Here is a 20,591-nt window from a genome sequence, read left to right on the forward strand (position 1 = left end):
GACTATTAGACATTGCAGTAGAAGGCCACAGTTGATAATGAACAGATTATAATAATACAGTTAGCTAGTAGAGGACCTGACTAAGTTATGCATGCACTTCATTTAGGAGAGCATATCTCAACTGTTTTAGAGTAAATTAACCCCAAGGAAAAACATGGGATGTGTGCCGAAACCTATATCTGCTGTGAAATATGTAAAACTGACCACGCTCTTTTATCACATTGCTGCAAAGTTTTTCCACCAATTTTTTCAACAGAGGGCGGGTTTCGTCACACTTTTTTACCGCCAAAGTTTTTTACTATACGGTACACCCAAAAAGATAGGCTAAATGTGCCACCTATCAAGTATGTAACAACAGTGGCAGATCTAGAATATTTGGAAGTTATACAATGTCTGAGGACACATTTTCTGAATCAGTAATTTTTGAGATTTAAGAAACTCTTGGATTTTAGACTACAGTAGCTAAGTCAACAGTCACAGTAAATCCAATGCTTAAAAATACAGAGTAGCTGAAGGGCAAAGTTTCAGCCTTGATTGCTCTGTTAGAGTAGTTACTTGATAGAGTATCGTGATCATTAGCTAATTTGTAATTTGTAAAGGTGATTTTGTCACGTAAGATGCATGTTTCTAGAATGAATTTAAAGGCAGCATTTTATGCAGTGCACATCATTTTAGGAGCAATCCTTACTTAAACAATACTACCATATACTGTTTGATACAAAGTTCTGTAATGCAATTTTACTTCATGTTAACGTTACACATTTCCAGAAGTATGGCTCATTTACAAAAATACACATTCGAACAGATGGTTTATTTGAATACAGTGACATAACACACAACACTTGCTAAATACTAGTACTTGTAGCAGTTAACTAAGTGAGATTACTGTGCATCATCCATCAGTGCTTGTGCAATGAATTTCCTGTATTGTGAATTCAGCCACATCTCAAAAATTAGTACAAAATATGCATAGCTATAGTTAACTGTAACTATACTGTATTAGTTAGCTTTCATCTAAGACTCAGTAATTAAGCATCAAGAACCGCACAGCTAACTCCTTTTTACGACTGTGGCTACCAGTGCTGCAAAACATTAAGGTACTCTAATAGAGTATATAGTCTTATAAATTTTTTATTTTTAATTTAATGGAAATATTTTTCAAACTTTTGTTTTTTTTGCACGAAATAAACTGAATTACAGTATTTGAATATAAAGACCACATAATAATTATGCTTACCATTACGCTCCGGATCTCAAGGATTTCACCTGTAAAAAACTCAAACCCACAATCGAAACTTTTTGTCAACTCAATATAAAAATAGTACTCACGTGATAAATATTTAAATTTTATGGCGCTCAAATCTATAAAAGACTGGAGCCAACCTGCCAAACCTTGTATTATAACATGGTAAGGTGACTTTCTCGTTATTTGTTTAGTAGTAATAAGTTTTTCTAGTATTAATCAATTCAGTTTGAATGAACTTGGTTATGAAGGTAGACAGCTATCATGTGCCAGAGCAGAGGCCAGATTCGGACCTAGTGAAAGGATTAGTGATACCTACAATCATCACAAAGATAGGCATAAAGCTGAATAAGCAGACTTATGATTCATGTGATGCTACACCGTGCTTGGAATTCCAGGTTGTTTAGATTCTATGTGTAAATTAACACCGTGACCATAGAGCCTAGAAATAAGCTGCAAATAACAGCAGTATGCATGCAGTATAGCTAGTTCATGCGGCTTGTTGACATTCTTTATTAACAAAATGTGTGCGCGTGAGCCCCACTATTGCATGTGACCATGCACTTTGGGGTGTCTCAAGGTTAACTCTAGTTCCAAGTTGAGAGTCTGCTATACTGATCGAATCAATGTACGTAAAGCTGAGTAGAAGCTTGTACTAAATGTCTTATAATATTCCAGTTGTAAAATGTGTTGATTTTCCAAAATCCGGTCGCTGATTTATAAAGACCAGAACTAGCGCCTAACAAATGAGTAGGTGGCGCTTATAATCTTTACTCTGACTCTGCGGGTGTCGTGCAGCTCGCCGTGAGCTATTATATAAAAATGAAATCGGTTGCTTGTATACAACACGATAATATCTGACCATAGATAATACACTGTATACCCCATGACCGCTCACCAACATAAGACGATTGAATTGGATAAGGTCAAGTCTCTTTTAAAGCGCAGGGGTTTAACTATCAAGGGGCGTCACTACACAAAGGGCACTGCCAATGACTGCGGAAAGATAACGAATCGGTTTACGTTCCACACGCAGTTCAGCACGTAGACAACTGGTGATGGGAGAAGGCAAGGTCAAATACAAGGAGCCATCATTTCTGAAGAGCTTCATATCCGGAGGTGTGGGCGGAGTAGCTATTCTATTAGTGGGACATCCCATGGATACTGTCAAGGTAAGGTGCGGTGTTATCACATCACGTGTCATTGTGTCATGATCAGACTAGACTGCAGACAATGCCCAAGCCGTTACCAGGACAACCGCCATTGTATCGAGGAACTTTTCACTGTTTATACTCCACACTGCAGAAGGAAGGAGTGAGGGGTGCGTACCGTGGACTGTTGTCTCCTTTAATTGGCGTAACTCCTGTGTACTGTCTGTATTTCCTGGGATACTCCACTGGTAAAAAAATGCAATTGAAGAACAATGACGATATCTTAAAGTGTGTGCGTGTGTGTGAAGTTAGTGTGTACGTGTGTGCATGTGTGTGAAGTTGGTGCGTATGTGCACTTGTGTGTACTGTGCACGTGTGTGCGTGCGTGCACAAGCATGTGCATGCTTACAAGAAGTGTGTGTTTAGGTGCTGGAGTGTATGCATGTTAATGGCCCTCTTTATGCTATGCTGATTACTAATTATACAGTACAGAGGAGCCTTAGTGCTCATTTTAAGGGAATCGGAAATATTTTGTCACTTCTGGGTCTGTAAAATGCAACATTGTTTGTGACCAGCTGAGCAAACAAACGGCACAACCCTTGAAGGTTGTATACAATCACTGGACTGGACTAGTGGACTGGACTGGTGGACTGGACTACTGGACTCAGGTATTTTCCCCTTTTTAACCAAATACTTGGGCAACTGGTTGAAAGTATGTTAGTCTCATGTAGTTAGACCACTCCCCCACACATAAAGAAACCCACACACAAACCAAAGAAAGGTGTGATCATGCCAGACTTGTCAACATTGCCCAGCTTCAGCTATGTACAGAGGTTCTAATAGTTCTTGCATGTCAACAAATCTAAAACAGAAGTCACATGCAGTAATTATAGTTTAAAGTTCAAAATGGATCAATTTGATTGGTTGAAATCTTGTGCATGTGATTTCACTTGTTATTGCCGTCGTGCAAAAACTATAGAACCTTTTTATCAGCTATTGAATAGCAAGACAGTTAACTGTCGCCACTTAATTTAGCTGACTCCATGACTATAACTTGCATGGATACTACAACACTACATACACATGTACTGTATGGTTTATACTTCATGATAAAACAAATGGTAGTCGTACAATACAGATTATGCCAAGAGAGAGAGAATTGCACACAATTCTAGGATAACAGACAGTGCCAGGTAGACAGATTCACCTGCATATTTTACATTCAATGTAGCAATAGCTACAACCAGTTGCCCAAATATGTGCTAAAATGAAAAACAAACAAAAAAAACTGAGTCCACCAGTCCAGTCCACCAGTCCAGTCCACTAGTCCAGTCCAGTGATTGTATACAACCCTCCTTGAATTCCATTTTATTGCTTCTCCGTTATCTATAGTAACAAAAGTGTGGACAGCCGAAGTTTCAACGCTAGACAATAATAAATTTGATTTGTGCAGCAATGGTACTGAATAAATTCCAGGTGTTTATAATTGATCTTCACTCACAAATATAGTAAGCACAAGATGGGGCTTGGCTCAATCTGTACTTCATGAACTGCTGGCAAATCCATCAAGTGTTATGGTTGCCCTATGCTCCTCTGTGTTAACAAAGAAGAAGAACAAAGAAAATATGATGACGGTAATACTGCATCATAAATCAGCACGTACTGTTTGATGTAGAAACAAAGATTTTCTTGACTCTTCATAAACAGGCAAATCCGGTGGTGTATAGGTTTTATTGATTTGAACTTGCATACCAAAGCAATTGAAATGTGTGTAAATTTTTATGTAGTACGTGTATTCTTATCCAAGTGTATATGCTTCAGACATTTTTGTAGCAAAATCGTATTTTGCGAAAACTACTGGTTTTAGCTCAGCCGGTCACATTTAACATTTTGACCATTGATTAATAAAAAAGTAAAAGTGGACTAGTCTGTCAATGTAGCTTGAAAACTGTATTGTGGAGATGTCTAGCAAATGGCTAGGGTGCAGTTTACAATGGTAAAGCCAATAACTCCATTATAGTAATGGATCTGGCTTATCAGATTATGTAATTACTTGTGTACATTTCATAAAGTAATGTTATTTATGTATACTCATAGCATGAGGCAGTATTTCATTGCGGGGATGGTGGCTGGTCTGTACTCCACTGTGGTATATGCTCCTGTGGAACGAGTGAAATGTGTTATGCAGGTTTGTTATGTACAATAGTGTATCTAGATCTGTTGTCTTGGCAAACCACATACATTTATGTAAGGATATGGTGTATAGTGAGCTTGTATAGGTACAGAGGGCTGAATAGTTATTTGTTCAGAGTGATTTGAAAGCCCTATGGAGACCCCAAATACTACCTCTGTTCTTCACTCACTCACTGCCCAAAAGTTTGCCACGTGTAACGTTACTATTACTACCCACACTAACTGCTGAAAACTGCAGATTTCAGGTATCACACCCATGTAGTAGTAGTTAGCAGATAAATCCTTGATGTGAATTTATTTGTGCTCTGGGAATTTATTTGTGCTCTGGGAAGTTAGCAATGAAATTCACTAATGCTATGCACATGACAGCCAGGTATTGTGTTGCAATGATTTGTACACAGGCTTTTTTCCTGCTAATGTATATACAGAGTTTATGGAGTTTTGCCTAATTCAATTTTATATTCTCAGATTCAACAAGGGGCAAAGGGTGCAGTCAAGTACTCCAGTTCCTGGGACTGTGCTTGGCAGTTGTATCGTCAAGGAGGTATAAGAAATATTTTCCGGGGTACCATGGCAACAGCATTAAGAGGTGTGGTCATGGTGATTCTACATGCATCATCATATACACACAGATATTCCTGCTGGAGGGATATACTTCTCCTCTTATGAGTGGTTATTGCAGTTGATGACTCCTGAGGGGAAATGGTAAGGGAGAAGTGATGTATAGTCACTTTACAGTACAGTGAACCCTCAGTTATTTGAACCATTTTGTTTTTAGGCAATGATAAAAGTGTTCAGATAAGTGAATTGTTGCAATAGATGAAGCCCATACATTAGCTCTGTTGAATACTCTAATAGAACATACACCTGTAGTATAACGGTCATTTTCAATTTCATGGGTACAGATAAACAAGGATCGGATAACCGAGGGTCTACTGTATAGCCTGTTCATGCTCTCCTGTAAGGTTGCTACAATATTAAAGAATGTTTGTTCTAGTCAAATAGCTTTTTATTGGAAAAACCATGTTTTCATTTTAATTCAGTGGATCTTCGGTACAACAAACACTTTTTGGGACCAACCAAAACTTTACTATAATGAATAAATAGAGGTAAAATTTTATTGGTAGAGGACTTCAGAATCTGTCATTTATAGAGAAGCTAAATGTACAGAGTCCTTGATACATGGAGAGTCCTTGAGTTCTTTAACATAGGTTCCGCTATACTGTATAGCCAAAATTTTCACTAATTTGAGGTTTTGAAAGAAAGAGTGAAAAATTTATCCTTGAAATATTTTTAGACCAGCGTATATTACATATGAGTTTGCTTGCAGATCCACAGAAATTTTATCACCACTATTGATAAATCCCCCCTCAAAATAATTGTAGGCTTTATGGTATGTGCATCTTACTGGGGGATATACTGAGTCTCGAATTTTTCCACATTGAACAGGAATTTATTGTCTAGATTCCAACTACTTGTATTTACAAACTTTTTAGCCTTCCCGCAGTCCCTAGTGAAATTTAATGTACTGTAGTTTTGCTTGATTGTATAAATGTTGGATTTATCTGTTCGCTATCTTCATTTCTGAAGTAGTACTGTAGTGGAAAACAAAAATACAATAGGGAGAGTTTTGCTGGGCAAAAATTTTGCGGTTTAGGCATGCCAAGATGATTTGCAGTAGTAAAACTTAAAATTGTAGTAAAATTATTTCAATTTACAGTAGCGGGGAAACTTTTGTGGTTTGCTTTGAAACCACAAAACTTTCACCCAACGAAAATTTTCCTGTATTACGGTGATGAGTGTGTTCAGTGCATACTCTTGCCCATCTATTAAATGTATGGAATAATTTATTGCCTCATTGTTCAATTGTTCTTAACTTTTCTGATAAACAGTTTTGTGTTTAAAAGCTTGGCTGTGCTATTACAGTAGAACTTGTCTAAGCTGGTCGGTCACCTTTGGACCATAATGCTTAATGCAGTTGCAATTGGGTGTGTATAAAAGTCACAATAGCGAGGTGGTCTTTTTATAGAGGTGGACACTAAGATAGGTTCCACTGTAAATGTTTTGGCAGATTTCCAGTCCAAAACGAGGTAAGGGAACTCGGGTAAATATGAACAGATTTGATAGTTACAATACAACTATTAAACACTACAGTGGAAAGCCGATTATTTGAATGTGAAATGTTTGAATGCCAAAATGACCAATCTTTCTGGATATTAGGAAAATTAAGGCTGTATGTTCTAATAGAATCGATGTATGCTCTAATAGAGTAATTAAACAACTCTTGACCAAACTACACATGTAGTAAGGATGCATTGATTTTGCTGGAATAATACAAAATGGAATGCTGGTCTAATAGGTAAAATTTGCTTGCTTATACAGTAGACCCTCATTTATCTGATCCTCATTTATCCATACCCTCAGTTATCCGAAATTGGAAATGACCGTTCTGTTAGGGTATTTTGTACACAAGTGTATGTTCTATTAGAGTATTTCAACAGTACTCTGTATTATATAAATGTATGTGCTCCAGTTTTCCAAACAATTCACTTTATCATCACCCGATAGCTGAAAGTCCACTGTACTTGAGAGAATTGGAAGCAAATATAGTGTTACCACATATCACTTAACACAATGATGTACATGATTCCATGCTCCTTCAGATGTCGTTGGAGATCAAGATACTCTACTCACCAATAACATTTACTCTAATAGAACAGTCACTACAAAACAATGAACACTTATACCTACTGTGGTATTAAATTCCGTACTATACTTCTAGCAAAGTAATGAGCAAATATGGTAAAAATAAAACAATTGCTGGAAAGAAAAATAAGTAAGCTAGTACTGGTCCCAAATTATGCTTTATTTTCTTGATTGAATTGGCCAGTACAAAAACAGTAAACATTCTTCCCACACACTACTGTAGTTTGGATAGTAATATTTCCACTGCATGTGAAATATTGGTTCAATCTGACAATCAAATTGTTCTCTAATATGCAGTGTTGGGAGTAACGCGTTACTTATGTAACGCGTTACATAATATTATTACTTTTGTGGTAACAAAGTAATATAACGAAATACGCTATAAAAATCAGGTAATATAACGCAAGCTACTTTACTTACAAATGTAATGCGTTACCTAAGTAATATAGTTACTGTAACGAGTCTAATATGATGTAATATTATTACTACAAGTAACGAAATTACTAATCTCGTTAGTTATTCTCTGAGTAACGCCTAGCCACAACGAAGTAACGAGGCCTACTGAATGAAACTTATTCACCAGCTTCTTACTTATAACCAAAATTTGCATATTGTCCAACAACGAAATCATGTCACGTGATAAGGTGGTAGTTTCACACGTGACAGCTTAAGGCTGTGTACACAAAGTAATATAATATGTAATATTATTATAGCTACTTTATTTTATGGGTAATATGTAACTGTAACTAAATAGTTCAGTTGCAAGTAATATGTAATATGTAACTAGTTACTTTTACAAAGTAACTTGCCCAACACTGCTAATATGTACGTATGCACTTCTTTAGTCATCATGACCTTAACCCTCTGAAAGTGATGTTTGCTGGAGGAGTGGCCGGAGTGCTGTACTGGATAATGATTCCTGTTGACATCCTCAAGACAAGATTGCAAATTGGTAAGGTGATCATTAAGTGTTTATCACTATAGTATCAGCCCTTGCTTTTCCTTAACTGAATAGTGCTCAATATTGTGAAGCACTGTTAGCACTGGAATTGCCAAATGAAACAAACTAGAACTAGAACTAATAAATTAATGTCTATTGTTCTTAACAAAGCCATGCTAAATTAGCTTTAGTAGGGTAGCTTAGCACTGAATTGTGAGGAAATCGTTACAAAGTGGATAAAAGCACCAATATTTTTCTGAAGGTTTGTCGAAGCATCTGGACCATTTTTAGAAGGGGTGCCATGCCCCCATTATTATTGGTCACTGCTTGTAGCAAAAAATACTCTAATAAAGCAGTCAACCACTAACATAGATATTGTAAATTAATCAAGTTGATGTTGTGCTACTTCTAAAAATCAGGCGCCATGCAGCAAACAAACCTAACTGGAATTAATTAACAGTGTACTAAACTAATTTATATTGGGTTTTGCTTTGTTGCTACATATATACGCAAATGAATTTGTATTTCGTAATTGATGAAGTATTTTGTAATTCTGCAATTACGTTGCTAAGGAGGCGTACCTCGAACAAAACACTTTAACCCACTAATAATGCACAGAAGTATCTTTCAGGAAAAGCCTCGAAGCTGCTCTTCATTTTCGTAAGTGTATGTACGGGCACGCCCTCTTTCAACTCGAAGGAATTTGTTATACCCGGTAGCCTAGAAAGCCAGCTGTGTTGTGTTTTTGGCTGTTTGACATCAGTAGAGCCCTTTGAGTAAGGCCTTCACCGCGTCCTTATAAACTCGTTTCACCCGTATTTCAAACTGGCACGTATTAACCATCTTAAACCAAAGCCAGAAGTTTAATGCATGGCCTTTATTTGTCACATACAAGGTTGCTTTTAGCGATCAAACTTGTACTCACGTGGGTACAGAAAGACAAACAAATATACATACAAACATACAAACACACACACACTTTTTGGAAACAATTTCAGTAAACCGGGTACGCCCACAGCTGGCCTTTGGCCGGCTGTGGGTGTGCACCTGGTTTAAAAATTATAACATGGGAATAGAGATCGCTGAAAAAGTAAAGAAACAAGGGTGAGAATAGCTACAGAAAGGTAATAGCTACAGAAAGGCATTTGCCTATAGTAATACCTGATCATTACATTTTAAGTTATACATTAGTGTGTACATTGTGTGTGTATGGTGTTTGTACAATAATTCTTTAAAATGATTTACAGAGGTAGCACTAATAACTTCCACAGGAAGACTATTCCAAGAGTTAATCACATGTCATTCTCATAAAAATGTGCTTTTCCAGAATTTGTAAGCTATAATTTAACCCATTAACGGCCACTGCTGCCATGTGGCAGCATGGCATCATAACTCACTCATAGAATATACTTTAGCCTCACTATGACTTGTAAAATGCATTTCATAGCAAAATGCGCTAGTTCTGAAACAGACACACCCATAGAGGTTCCATTTCTGGGATAACCAGATCTTTTCCAGACTAGTGCGTGTTTGTTATGTAATTGTGTAAAGTGTAACCTTTTATAATAGGAAAATTAAATCGTTCTTCAAATTGAAAACTAGCAGCTTAGTGTTATGCATCGATGGAGACAGGTAAAGTTGACAGTTGACTGCTTTATCCATGGGTCGTGCCACCACAGTGGTTGGTCAACAATAATAATGTCAAAATGAATTACAGAGTATACATCACACCAAATACATTTTACACAAACCATCACAACTACATGAGAAAAGCTTGGGTAGCAGTGGGGGCTAGAAAAATAATAATAAGCTTAACAAAAAAATTTCAGAACTGCTCAGCCCAAACAGCCTTGGGGAAAAACCTGGTGGCTGATTTATTTTATTTTTTTTACTGCTGGAAAAACCCTAAATTGCTCCACTCTGCTGTGTATGCAAATGATTAAGTTCTAATGTCCAAATCACATCTACTTCTTAACTCCTATCTGGAATACAGCTAACGAAAACTTGGGAGGGTGGATGGGAGCCAACCTGTATCACACACGTGGCATAGATTGAATTAAAGCACACTAATACACCCTTATATACTGTACCCAGCGTCATGTGAGGATGTGACGCAACCACATACGGTATTCACGTGAGAGCTTATTTTCTGTATAATTCACTGCATTCAACCCACCAGAAAATACATCTCCCACATCATACCATATACCATACACCCTTATACACCACTACCCTTTCCCAGCCATATTTCTTAGTGGGGTTGTGCTACCACAGCGGTTGGTTAGCAATATGCATAGAGGCACAAAGAAGGCTGTAACAACTTTTAAGATACAATCCAAAATTCCTTAACACTTTTAGACGACTTTCTAGTCTGTCTTTCACGTAATTATCTTTGACATTCTCACTTTTCCATCGCCCATGCCTCTTAAAATTCCGTTCTGGGACTTGAGCATTCACCGCAGCAGTGGCACCCCCTGTACTCATACTGTGCAAGCACTACAGGCTGGGAAAAGGGATATGGTTTTCATGGCACAACAAAAGTTAGCTATATGGCCGAATCCACCACACTGGAAACACGGCCCCTACACCTTCGGCTTGTATGGCCTCTGAGGCATCACAGCCAGTTGGGGGGAGGCCCCCATTGGTCTCACCTGTCACCATAGTGGCCACTACTTGGCCCTGGAAAATCGTACCAGGAAGGATCCTGGTACTGGAGGCATCTTCTCTTATTGTTATTCCCGCCTCCACCTCTGGGCTGCTAGTTGGCTCCTCTTTCTGCATCTTAATAGCATCATTCTCAGCACGAGATTCGGCCTGATCAATCTCCTTTTCGTCTTCAGGACCAGATGCTAACAGATCCTCCTGATAATGGGCAACAGTGCCCCAGCCAAAATCAGATTGATCAGCAATCTTTATATGCTTCTGCTTAGCAGCCAATTGCTTTCATACCTTCTAGTGCTTCCTTTTCCTCAGGAACTGACGACATCACTTTTTCCAACTCTGTATAGGTGGAGCTGATTGCTTCTTCTATACCACAGTTACATTTATACTGGTGCTTGTGCCTTTTTTGCACAACTGGTAGCTGGTGTTCCCAATCTTTCTGGCTATATCTTGAGATGTCTTCTCTTGGGTAGTGTTCACCTCACACTTTACTTCCGCTGACGTAGACTCAAGCTTTTCTTCCACTCTGTCTATACTGGCAGACTTTTTGCATAAGAAGCTCGAGTTTCTCTTCCACTGACATTGTATTGGAGCACACTTGACAAAACTGTAAGCTAACCTGTATAACACACGTGGCATACATTGAATTAAAGCACACTGTTACACTCTTATATACCCAGCGTCATGTAAGGACGTGATGCAACTGCATAATTATGTGACTGTCTCTGACTGTCTCTCTGCATATGTGACTGTCTCTGTCTTATCGCCCATTTAAAAGTATCGAGAAACGTCGGTTTTAAATATTCAGGGTGTTGTAGCTGGCCAATGGTGGTAGCTACGCATACCAAACTTTCACACGTTTCACAGCACTTTCTTACCTTCCCGATCATCCACTGAAGAAGTAGTCAACAGCTAAGTTGCCCGCCATTTTAGATAGTTTTTAAACCGAGGTTGTCTGTATCAGGCGAGCTCCAGAAGGGTGGGAGGCGGGGGCCCTGGAAGGTGGGAAAGATGGTGTTCAAAAATTGAAAAGAAACGTGTTGGGATGAATTAGGCCACGTTATGGGCCATTCAGGGCTCAGAACTGACTAAAATGAAAGGAAATTTACAGCACAGGTCATTGTCCAGCACCACAGAGCTGTACAGTCACACACAGCCATCTCCTGGTTGGCCAGGGCTCCATCAAGACCCCATATCACTCGTATGACTATGCTTTTTAAAAGCAGCCAGCAAAAGCAGACTGCTTCACTCTGGTCGAATGTGGCAGTGAAACTTGATAGTGCATTGATTAAGCTTTGTGTTTGTGTGAAAAATCAAACTTCCTTTCTTGGGCTATAAGAACGGTTTTCGTAGATCCAGTCACATATGGTATTCACGTGGGAGCTTATTTTCTGTCTAATTCACTGTGTTCAACTGCCAGAAAATACATTGGAATCTTGCTAGTAATTATAGACCACTTAGTCTAACGTCCTTCTACAGTAAGTTGATGGAGTCTGTAGTTAAAGATCACATACTAATTCATCTAGTATTTAGAAACCAACTAATTTCTCTTTATCAATTATACTGGGAAGATCATGTTCTACCCAGTTATTGCAGGTATTGGATTACCTTACTCAGCATTTAGATAATGGCTATTGTGTTGATGTAATCTACTTAGATTTTCAGAAAGCATTTGACACTGTCCCACACCAATGTTTATTGCAAAAGTTGACTTCTTCTGTTGGCATTCATGACAATCTCTTAGTATTGATTAAAAATTTCTTATCTAAAGCATAACCATGCATGAACCTGGAACCTTCAAATTACCTAAATACACACAGCTCAGTCATAATTCTTTACATATATACAAGCCATCTGCAAGTGCTAAGCTAGCATTGCATGAGTGCTGTACTATGGTGTGTATATAGTAATACCTTTTGTACGTAAACCTACATCCACCTCTTAATAATTTAGCCTTCATACTGTTTAACATACCAAAAAACCATGAGACAATACAACGTGCAAAAATTATCTGTAATTCTCTTTAATTGTGTAGCTACAACAAGTAGGGAAAGTTACACTCATATTACTGTGGCAAAAATGAAGTTGTAAAATACTGCAGTTCATTGCTAATGAATAAATCCTACATTACAAGTTAAGCTGGCATATGTGCCAATCACCAGTTAGCTTTACAACTGCAAAACGTAAATGTGGTAGTGTTCCTCCGCTGATTAGTTTCTTAATTGTGTTCTTTGTGTATCCATCTACCCACTTCAGCTGAGTAACAAGATAGATAAATATTTCATCAGATTGCGGATCCATTTTAAGCTGCTGGTAGAGTTTTTATGAACTAAAATCATTTTGATGTAGCTTTCTGCAGAAGTAACTTGTATACAAAATACTTGATTTGTCTTATGTTTTTGGAAATCTACAGAAATAAAGTCTGCAGTGGGAAAACATAGATCACTAGGATAATAAAGAATACCAGGCTGCATTTCTTCTATGAACTCTTTGCTCTTGCTTAGTCTACAATTCTTCGATAAGTTCCATTCTATGTTAGTCCACCTTCCATGTTCATACAGTTGCCACTTGAAAAGTTTGTTCTTGTAATTGATTTATACACTACTACTTCAACTGTTTCTGGTACTACTGGTCTTCCCAAAAACATTTGGTGAAGATATCCAATGCACTCAAGAAGTTGCTCATCTGTCAAACAATCAAAAAAGCAAGGCTACGTTTAGCGTGTTCACTTGCAATCTCCATGAAATTATATATTTTGATGTGGCTCTCTGCATAAGTAACTTGTGTACAAAATATTTGTTTTGTCTTCTTATGTTACAAAAATAAAGACTATTGTTGGGAAAAATGGATCACTAGGATAACATAGAGTACCAGGCTGCATCTTTTCTATGAACTCTTTGCCCTTGCTTAGCCTACAATTCTTTGATAAGTTCCATTCTACGTTAGTCCACCTTCCATGTTCATTAAGTTGTTCATTGTTACAATTACATTGTACACCACTTCAAATGTTTCTGGCACAACTGGCCTTCCCTAAAACATTTGGTGAAGATACCCAATGTACTTAAGAAGTTGATCATCTGTCAATCAATCAAAGCAAGGCTACGTTTAATGTGTTCACTTGCAATCTCCATGGCAAAGTTATGAAAACTCCCCTCTCTATACCATCATGCTGAATAACTGAATAAAATCGAAAGTTTAAAAGTTTAAAATCGAATAACTGATGTTATCCTTGTTTGAATCAGTCTTTTCGATGTTAGCATGTGGCAATAAAAATGTCTACTGATTTTGTGTTAGATATTGTAGAGTGCTTACTCTGCTTAGCATTTAAAACTTCAGTATTGTGAGGAAGTGCATACCTAAAGATGCCCCCAATTCTTTCAAACCTTTCCGTGATTGCTTCTTGGGAAAAGTCAACTTTTATTTCATCAGAATGTTGATTATGTAAGTACTTTCCTGCAAACAATAGTTCTGGAAGCGTCCAACAAGGCATATAATACATTGCGCCTCCATTCTTTTTACATTCTTAGTAGCATCTTGCATCAGGGGACCATGTCATTATCATCGAAATTTTACCCATATTCCAGAAGGGTCCTCTAAGCAGGATATAGGTTCAAACAGATACAATGAAACTTCTGGGTATAGGATGTGACAAAACCATGGGATTACAACATCAGTTGTGTAAAAGGCTTCTCCATTCTTATGGAAGTAAAAAGTCAAAGATTCTTTTCCTACTGGTCTTGCAACAACGTCAGGAACTTTGATGCTTCCATCATCGTGGTAATTACAAATGCGGTACATTACGTATCACTGAAAACATGACTTACCAATGCCTGGGTTCCCTACTAAAATCGAAACTAGCAATGTTTTGCTTCCAGGTGATGGTTTACTTTCAAAACTTCCTTGGTCCACTGTAACTTTGGAGATCATGTTGTTGGTGAGTGGCTGGATGCCATGATCTACAGTATAGAGATGCACCGATATTCGGATCGGCTATTGGTTATCGGCTATATTTGCCCTGTTTTTGCATATTGGTATCGGATCGGTAACATGCCTTAAAAATCAGCAGATACAGATATACATAAACATCTATTTAATGGCACTCATGCTCTAGTAATATCCAAGCAGCGCATGATTATGTAGTGTTGGTTATTGATTACAGTCCCACTCTGTCACTTATTTACTACATTTAGGGAGCAAATTGTTAGAGAAAATGTTCATGCTACCATATCGGATCGACTTTGTTATCGGCTTGATAATATTATTTTATATCGGCTATCGGAATATCGGCTAAAAGTCATATCGTTGCACCTCTACTACAGTATCATCACTGGCAGTGCAGGGCTTGCACAAAGTAACTACCTTGGCTGCTTTCAAACCTTTTAATAATTCTGCTCCTTTTTTATGATTGCTTTAGCCAGTAATAACTCAAGGTGTCGAGAAGTTTTTCTGGCTCTACTATATCCTTAAATATGGCATCTTTCAGTTTCAGTCCAGTCTGCTCCGCATGCCGCATCTGTGCGGTAAATGTACCTTGAATAAAGAACCAACCAAGGAAGGACAAAGCCGAAAGGTTTTAATTTCGCTCAGCATTGTGACGGTGCAAGACTACCAAGTATGTTGTGTTTTTTATAAGCTCAGAACAGATGGCATGTGTATGGCTTCACACGTGGAAAGTTGTGTAAGCTGCATACGCCACTACAGTTACAAATCTCGACATGAAAGATTGTCCCTAGCAACCCAACCTGCAAGAACCATTAGGCCCAACAGTCACCATAACATGAATAATCATGCCTTACACATGTCAGCAGTGACATGTAGGTCAAGTGATCTTTTTAAAACCATTATCCTCTCTTTGATCTCACTGAGTTAGCCAGGAACTTCTGAATAGACCTGCCACCTATCAAAGTTTTTGCAGGAAAGAATGGAAAATAGGATATTTGACCCAGCTATTAGTCTAAATCCTCTAAACACCAGTGGCATATCTAGACTTTCCCTATTGGTAGGGCACAGCAAGTGAACTGTATATGCTGCTGAAGGCAGGGGTATTCTCCCCCCCCCACAGAAAAACATTGACTTTCAACAGCTGCAAAATGGTACTGAGGCCCTTTTAGCTACAAAAAAAAACATGCTATTAGATTTTTAATGAAGTATATTTAACCTGTTCAGATTGTACAGTAACACTAAAAGCATTAGAACAAGACAATTCACTACACCTATTCTTGATGAAATCTTACAAGGATCTATAGATATGAACTACAGTACCGCCCAGAGGTAACGTTACAATCCCTCCTGAGTGCTCAAATCCAGGTCACAACTCGACACGACGCACGACTTGAATACACCACATGCGAAGGCACGCGGTTCCTGGGGCAGCCACCCGAGGGAGCTTGTGTGTCGTGGCTACATGTGGTGAGTTAGTTTGCACACGCATGCCAAAGAAATTGTAGGTCAAAAATTGGTTACATGAGTGTCAACTGCTCGCAAGTGTAATATTACCTCTGGGCGGTACTGTACATGAACACTAGGAAGACATGTCCTTATCTAAGTCCTTAAAACACGTCAATTGAGCACGTGATTAAATCACTTGTTGGTGATTTACTCACATGCTCATTTGATGGGTGTCAATTAGAATTATCGTAATTATTGGCTTTGTGACAGCTCGATACTAATAATTTGGTGAGTAATTTAGTATAGAATAACTAGTTTCACTTGTCAGATAATGCAATGACCCATGAAAAGTTGGTGATTGTGGGTTTGGTAGTCTTCAGTTTGGTAGGGCACTAGCCAGTTTAGCAGGGCCTAGGCCCTACAAAGCCCTGTCGTAGATATGCCACTGCACAGTTGATACTTTGTTACAAACATTGCCTAAACCCCCACATCCGTGGCATAAAATTTTACCTAATTCCCTTGTTTTGCCGGCTAGCTGGGTGGTGCAAAACTTTGACACTGAGATAGGGTTCCCAATGAAAAAATTAACTTGACCAAATAATTTCTTTACCAGTGCAGGGCGTTTATCTTACTGTACTGATAGATGCTTGAACAGCTCTAAAACTGGAGGCGCGATTGTTTTAGTTTGAAAAATAGCCACTGTAATTTTTTGCATGTTGCAGTAAAAACGTGGTATTGTAAACACAGCTACTTCCACAGGACAGGATTGAATGTTCTAAATGTTATCTAGGGTTGCTGTGCTCAAAAATGTGCATAGTAGCAGTAAAGGTCTAGCTGTATCGCTGCACAGGGTTGCTTTATTTGGTAAAATCCAAATAATTTTTAGTTTGGGCTGCTCTGCCATCTGAGAAGAGAGAAGCCAGCTCTTCCTCACAGCATGGTGATACAATTGGATGTTCACTCAGCCCTTATTGCAAGTTTGAAATTAATCCAAGATTGTGTGCTATCTGGCTGGTGGCAATGAAATAGCTATACCCACATATTCATTGTGCTATTATTGGTGTAAATTACATTGCCACAGCCAGATAGTAAGCAATCTCATATTCATTTCAAACTTGCAATGCAGACTAAGTGAACATCCACCTTTATCACCATGCTATGAGGAAGATCTGGCTATTCTCTTCTGAGATGGCACGGCAGCTCAAACACAATGCTGCATATTATTATCGATGTGACATTGTCAATTTTATCATCTCCAGCCAGATAGCAAACAATTTCAGATTCATTTCGAACTTGCAGTACAGATTGAGTAAATATCCACTTCATCACCATGCCATGAGGAAGAGTTAGCTATTCTATTCTCAGATGGCACGACATCCCAATCGTATTGTTATTGACACAAAAATTTCATTTTTGCCAGCCAGATAGCATACAATCTCAGATTAATTTCAAACTTGTAATACAGACTGAGTGAACATCCACCTTTAGCACCACGCTGTGAGGAAGAGTTAGCTATTCTATTCTCAGGCAGCCCAAACATTAAAAAAATCGTATTTTATCGACATTACGATTTCATAGCCACCAGCCAGAAAGTAAAACTCAGATTAATTTCACAATTGCTGCAAGGAAGTGTTATAATTTTTTATAGCTTAGAATATTTTGTAGCTAACTACGTAACTAGTTCATTTAAATTACTAAAATGTAGCCTGGGGGCATCCAACCATACTGTTGCCTGTAATTGTACTATGGATGCTTATTGTGCTTCTTATCTAGCTGGTGGGGATGAAATTGTCACGTCAATGAAAATCATACTTGGGGTGCCCTACCATGTTAGCAGAGAGAAACCAGCTTTTCTTTACAGCATGATTGGATTCTTACTCAATCCAAACCTCAAATTTGGAATTGTGATTGTTTACTTTCTGGCTGGCTCCGTTCGCTTTACCATTAATTTTTTTATCAGGCTATATATGTATGACTCACATGAGAATCCACAATTGAAATTAAACACTTGTTAAAGCATGGAAATGTGAGTTGTTGTTGTTTTGTTGCTTCATAAGAAGTAAGCTGCTGTAGTTGCATTAAACTTCTCCAAGTAGCCCAGTGAACAGATTTGATCAATGTGTAGTTTTGGGCTATAAGAGTTAAGCTATGCATGCATGCCCATATTTTGTAACTGGACCTGCAAAAATAGGGCATGTGGGCACAAACTATACCCTGCCACATATCATCTCGTATATCAGTATTGGGATAGAATAGTTTTATTCTGCAACTTGCAGTTTAAAGCCAACTAAATGTTTAATAAGTGCTGAAAATTTCATGGCCAAGTAATGATGGAGTACGAAGTTATGACACATCAGAGTTTTAAAAAGTAGGTAGTTTTTTATGTGCCCACATGCCATATTTTACTCACATTTTGTGAAAATTCATTCCTCAAAAGCTCTATAGGTTAAAATAGTATTAGGATGGCTGTGTATACAAAAGTAGTCATGCATAGTGTATGTAACAACACAAAATGAATCAATATTTCCACTGTGTTTCAATAGAGGCTTAGCCCAACACCTATGAAGATCAATAGAGCAGTCATACACTCATCAAGTGTAACTGCAATAATTCTGTGAGAATAGTTTTCTTTACCTGCAAGTTCACTTCTAGGAGGTCAAAATTCATGAAACATAAAGTATTAATTAATGTATCATATAAGGTAATGTATCATTATTATAATGTCATTATCTACTACCATTTTAACAGATTGTGAAGGACGTTACCCTCACGGGATGAGGTCTGTGTTCAGGGAACTGGTAGGTAGTGATAGTTATGATAACTATGATGTCATCTGTGTTCATACTGTAGATACGAGAGGAAGGACCCTCTGCATTCGTCAAGGGACTTACACCAGTGGTCATTAGAGGGTTTCCTGGAAGTGCTGTAAGCTATAGTGCGCCCAGGCATAAACTTCCAAAAATATTTTAAAAATATTTTTTTCAACTTTAAAACTGCAACTTCTTACCACCTCACACACTTTTGTGCTGCTTTTTATGAACTGCTGAACAAAATTTAGGCCAATGAACTTAGATTATCACATATTTTAAATTGATTTTAAAGTGAAAATTTCTACACGCCTGCAAAGATTGAGCAATACTTACTCAACCAAATAAGCTATGCTAAAATGGTTCTGTAACTTTTTTACATATATAATATACATTCTATTCTGTAAAAAGAATTTAGATTCCTGCAAGGTATGCAGTAGTTGATGCGTTTTAAGTTTTTCAGTTATTTGCTTGTATAACTGATTTTAAAGCAGCAATCAAGAAAATGCTCTGTAACATTTTCACAGTACCATAGGTGAACACATCAAATGCTGTAAATCTAGTTTATCTTAAACTGTCACTGACTTGATGCATTTTTCGTGAAAAATCAGGATTTATGAAGGGATAGGTCTGCAACTTAGAAATGCAACTTTGAAACAACCTGAAAATTGACTCAAATTGTAGGTGCCTAATTTTGTTTAACTGTTCCAAATTTCATGGTAATAGCACTTTCCATTACAGAGTTACAGAATTTTAAAAATCGTGACTAAATCTTGGAAGTTTATGCATGGTGGCACTATACCATCTTTGTTATTGTATGGCTTGAATTTTGATAGCTTTGGGTTTGTGTACATGATTTGCCCAGATAATTAAAATTTACATCGAGGCTGCTGTATATTTATACATGGGTTTTTGAGGGTCATAGAATTAGGATTTAGCAAAGCTGCAAAATTTGGTCCCTCCTGTTGTAGTGTCCAACCACACACCAGAGAAGGTTGATCACGCACCCAACGTCTTTGTAAATGTGATTGCACAACCAAACATGGTACTTAATAACGGTATCATTATTTTGAAATTTGTTGGTCACATTTGTAAAAAAACTACACTAGTGTAGTGCTTGTTTCTTCGCTAGGAAAGTTGCACAATATGTTGAGTAGCTGAAAGAAGTGCTCTGGGAGCTGTAATTTATCACTATCAATTTGCATATTGGAATACTTTATATTGATACTGGTTGAATAGTTTTCTTTGAGATTACAAGATACGTATTTGATGATGCGTGACCAGCCTCCTTTGGAAATATACAGTATGTACTGGTTGCATTTTTACAATACAGTATGTACTGGTTGCACCTTTACAATACAGTATGTACTGGTTGCTATGGTATCCACCTTTACAGGCATGTTTGCTTGGATATGAGACATCAATGAAAGTACTGGATTATTTATTTCCGACGTGGTGATGAGAATACCTGTATATATTTTTTGATAATTTATTTTTCAGTA

At 37.8% G+C, this 20,591-nt stretch overlaps 1 protein-coding gene across 2 annotated transcripts; it reads left to right on the plus strand.

Moving 5' to 3' along the window:
- Window positions 1-2,156: 2,156 nt before the first annotated feature.
- On the plus strand, window positions 2,157-20,591 carry LOC136254080 (mitochondrial carnitine/acylcarnitine carrier protein-like). 2 transcript variants are annotated; one of them, XM_066046737.1, is made up of 9 exons: window positions 2,159-2,415; window positions 2,462-2,682; window positions 4,492-4,582; window positions 5,056-5,176; window positions 5,220-5,292; window positions 8,139-8,245; window positions 19,031-19,080; window positions 19,133-19,207; window positions 20,486-20,591. In XM_066046737.1, exons 1-9 carry the CDS (start codon window positions 2,302-2,304, stop codon window positions 20,546-20,548), a joined length of 915 nt encoding a protein of 304 aa, XP_065902809.1. In that variant the 5' UTR covers window positions 2,159-2,301; the 3' UTR covers window positions 20,549-20,591. The 2 variants fall into 2 exon arrangements, with proteins under 2 accessions (XP_065902810.1, XP_065902809.1); XM_066046738.1 differs by lacking the exon at window positions 19,031-19,080 and having other exon boundaries at window positions 2,157-2,415.

The sequence above is a fragment of the Dysidea avara genome, chromosome 4, assembly GCF_963678975.1.
Source record: "Dysidea avara chromosome 4, odDysAvar1.4, whole genome shotgun sequence".
Classification (NCBI taxonomy): Eukaryota; Metazoa; Porifera; class Demospongiae; order Dictyoceratida; family Dysideidae; genus Dysidea; species Dysidea avara.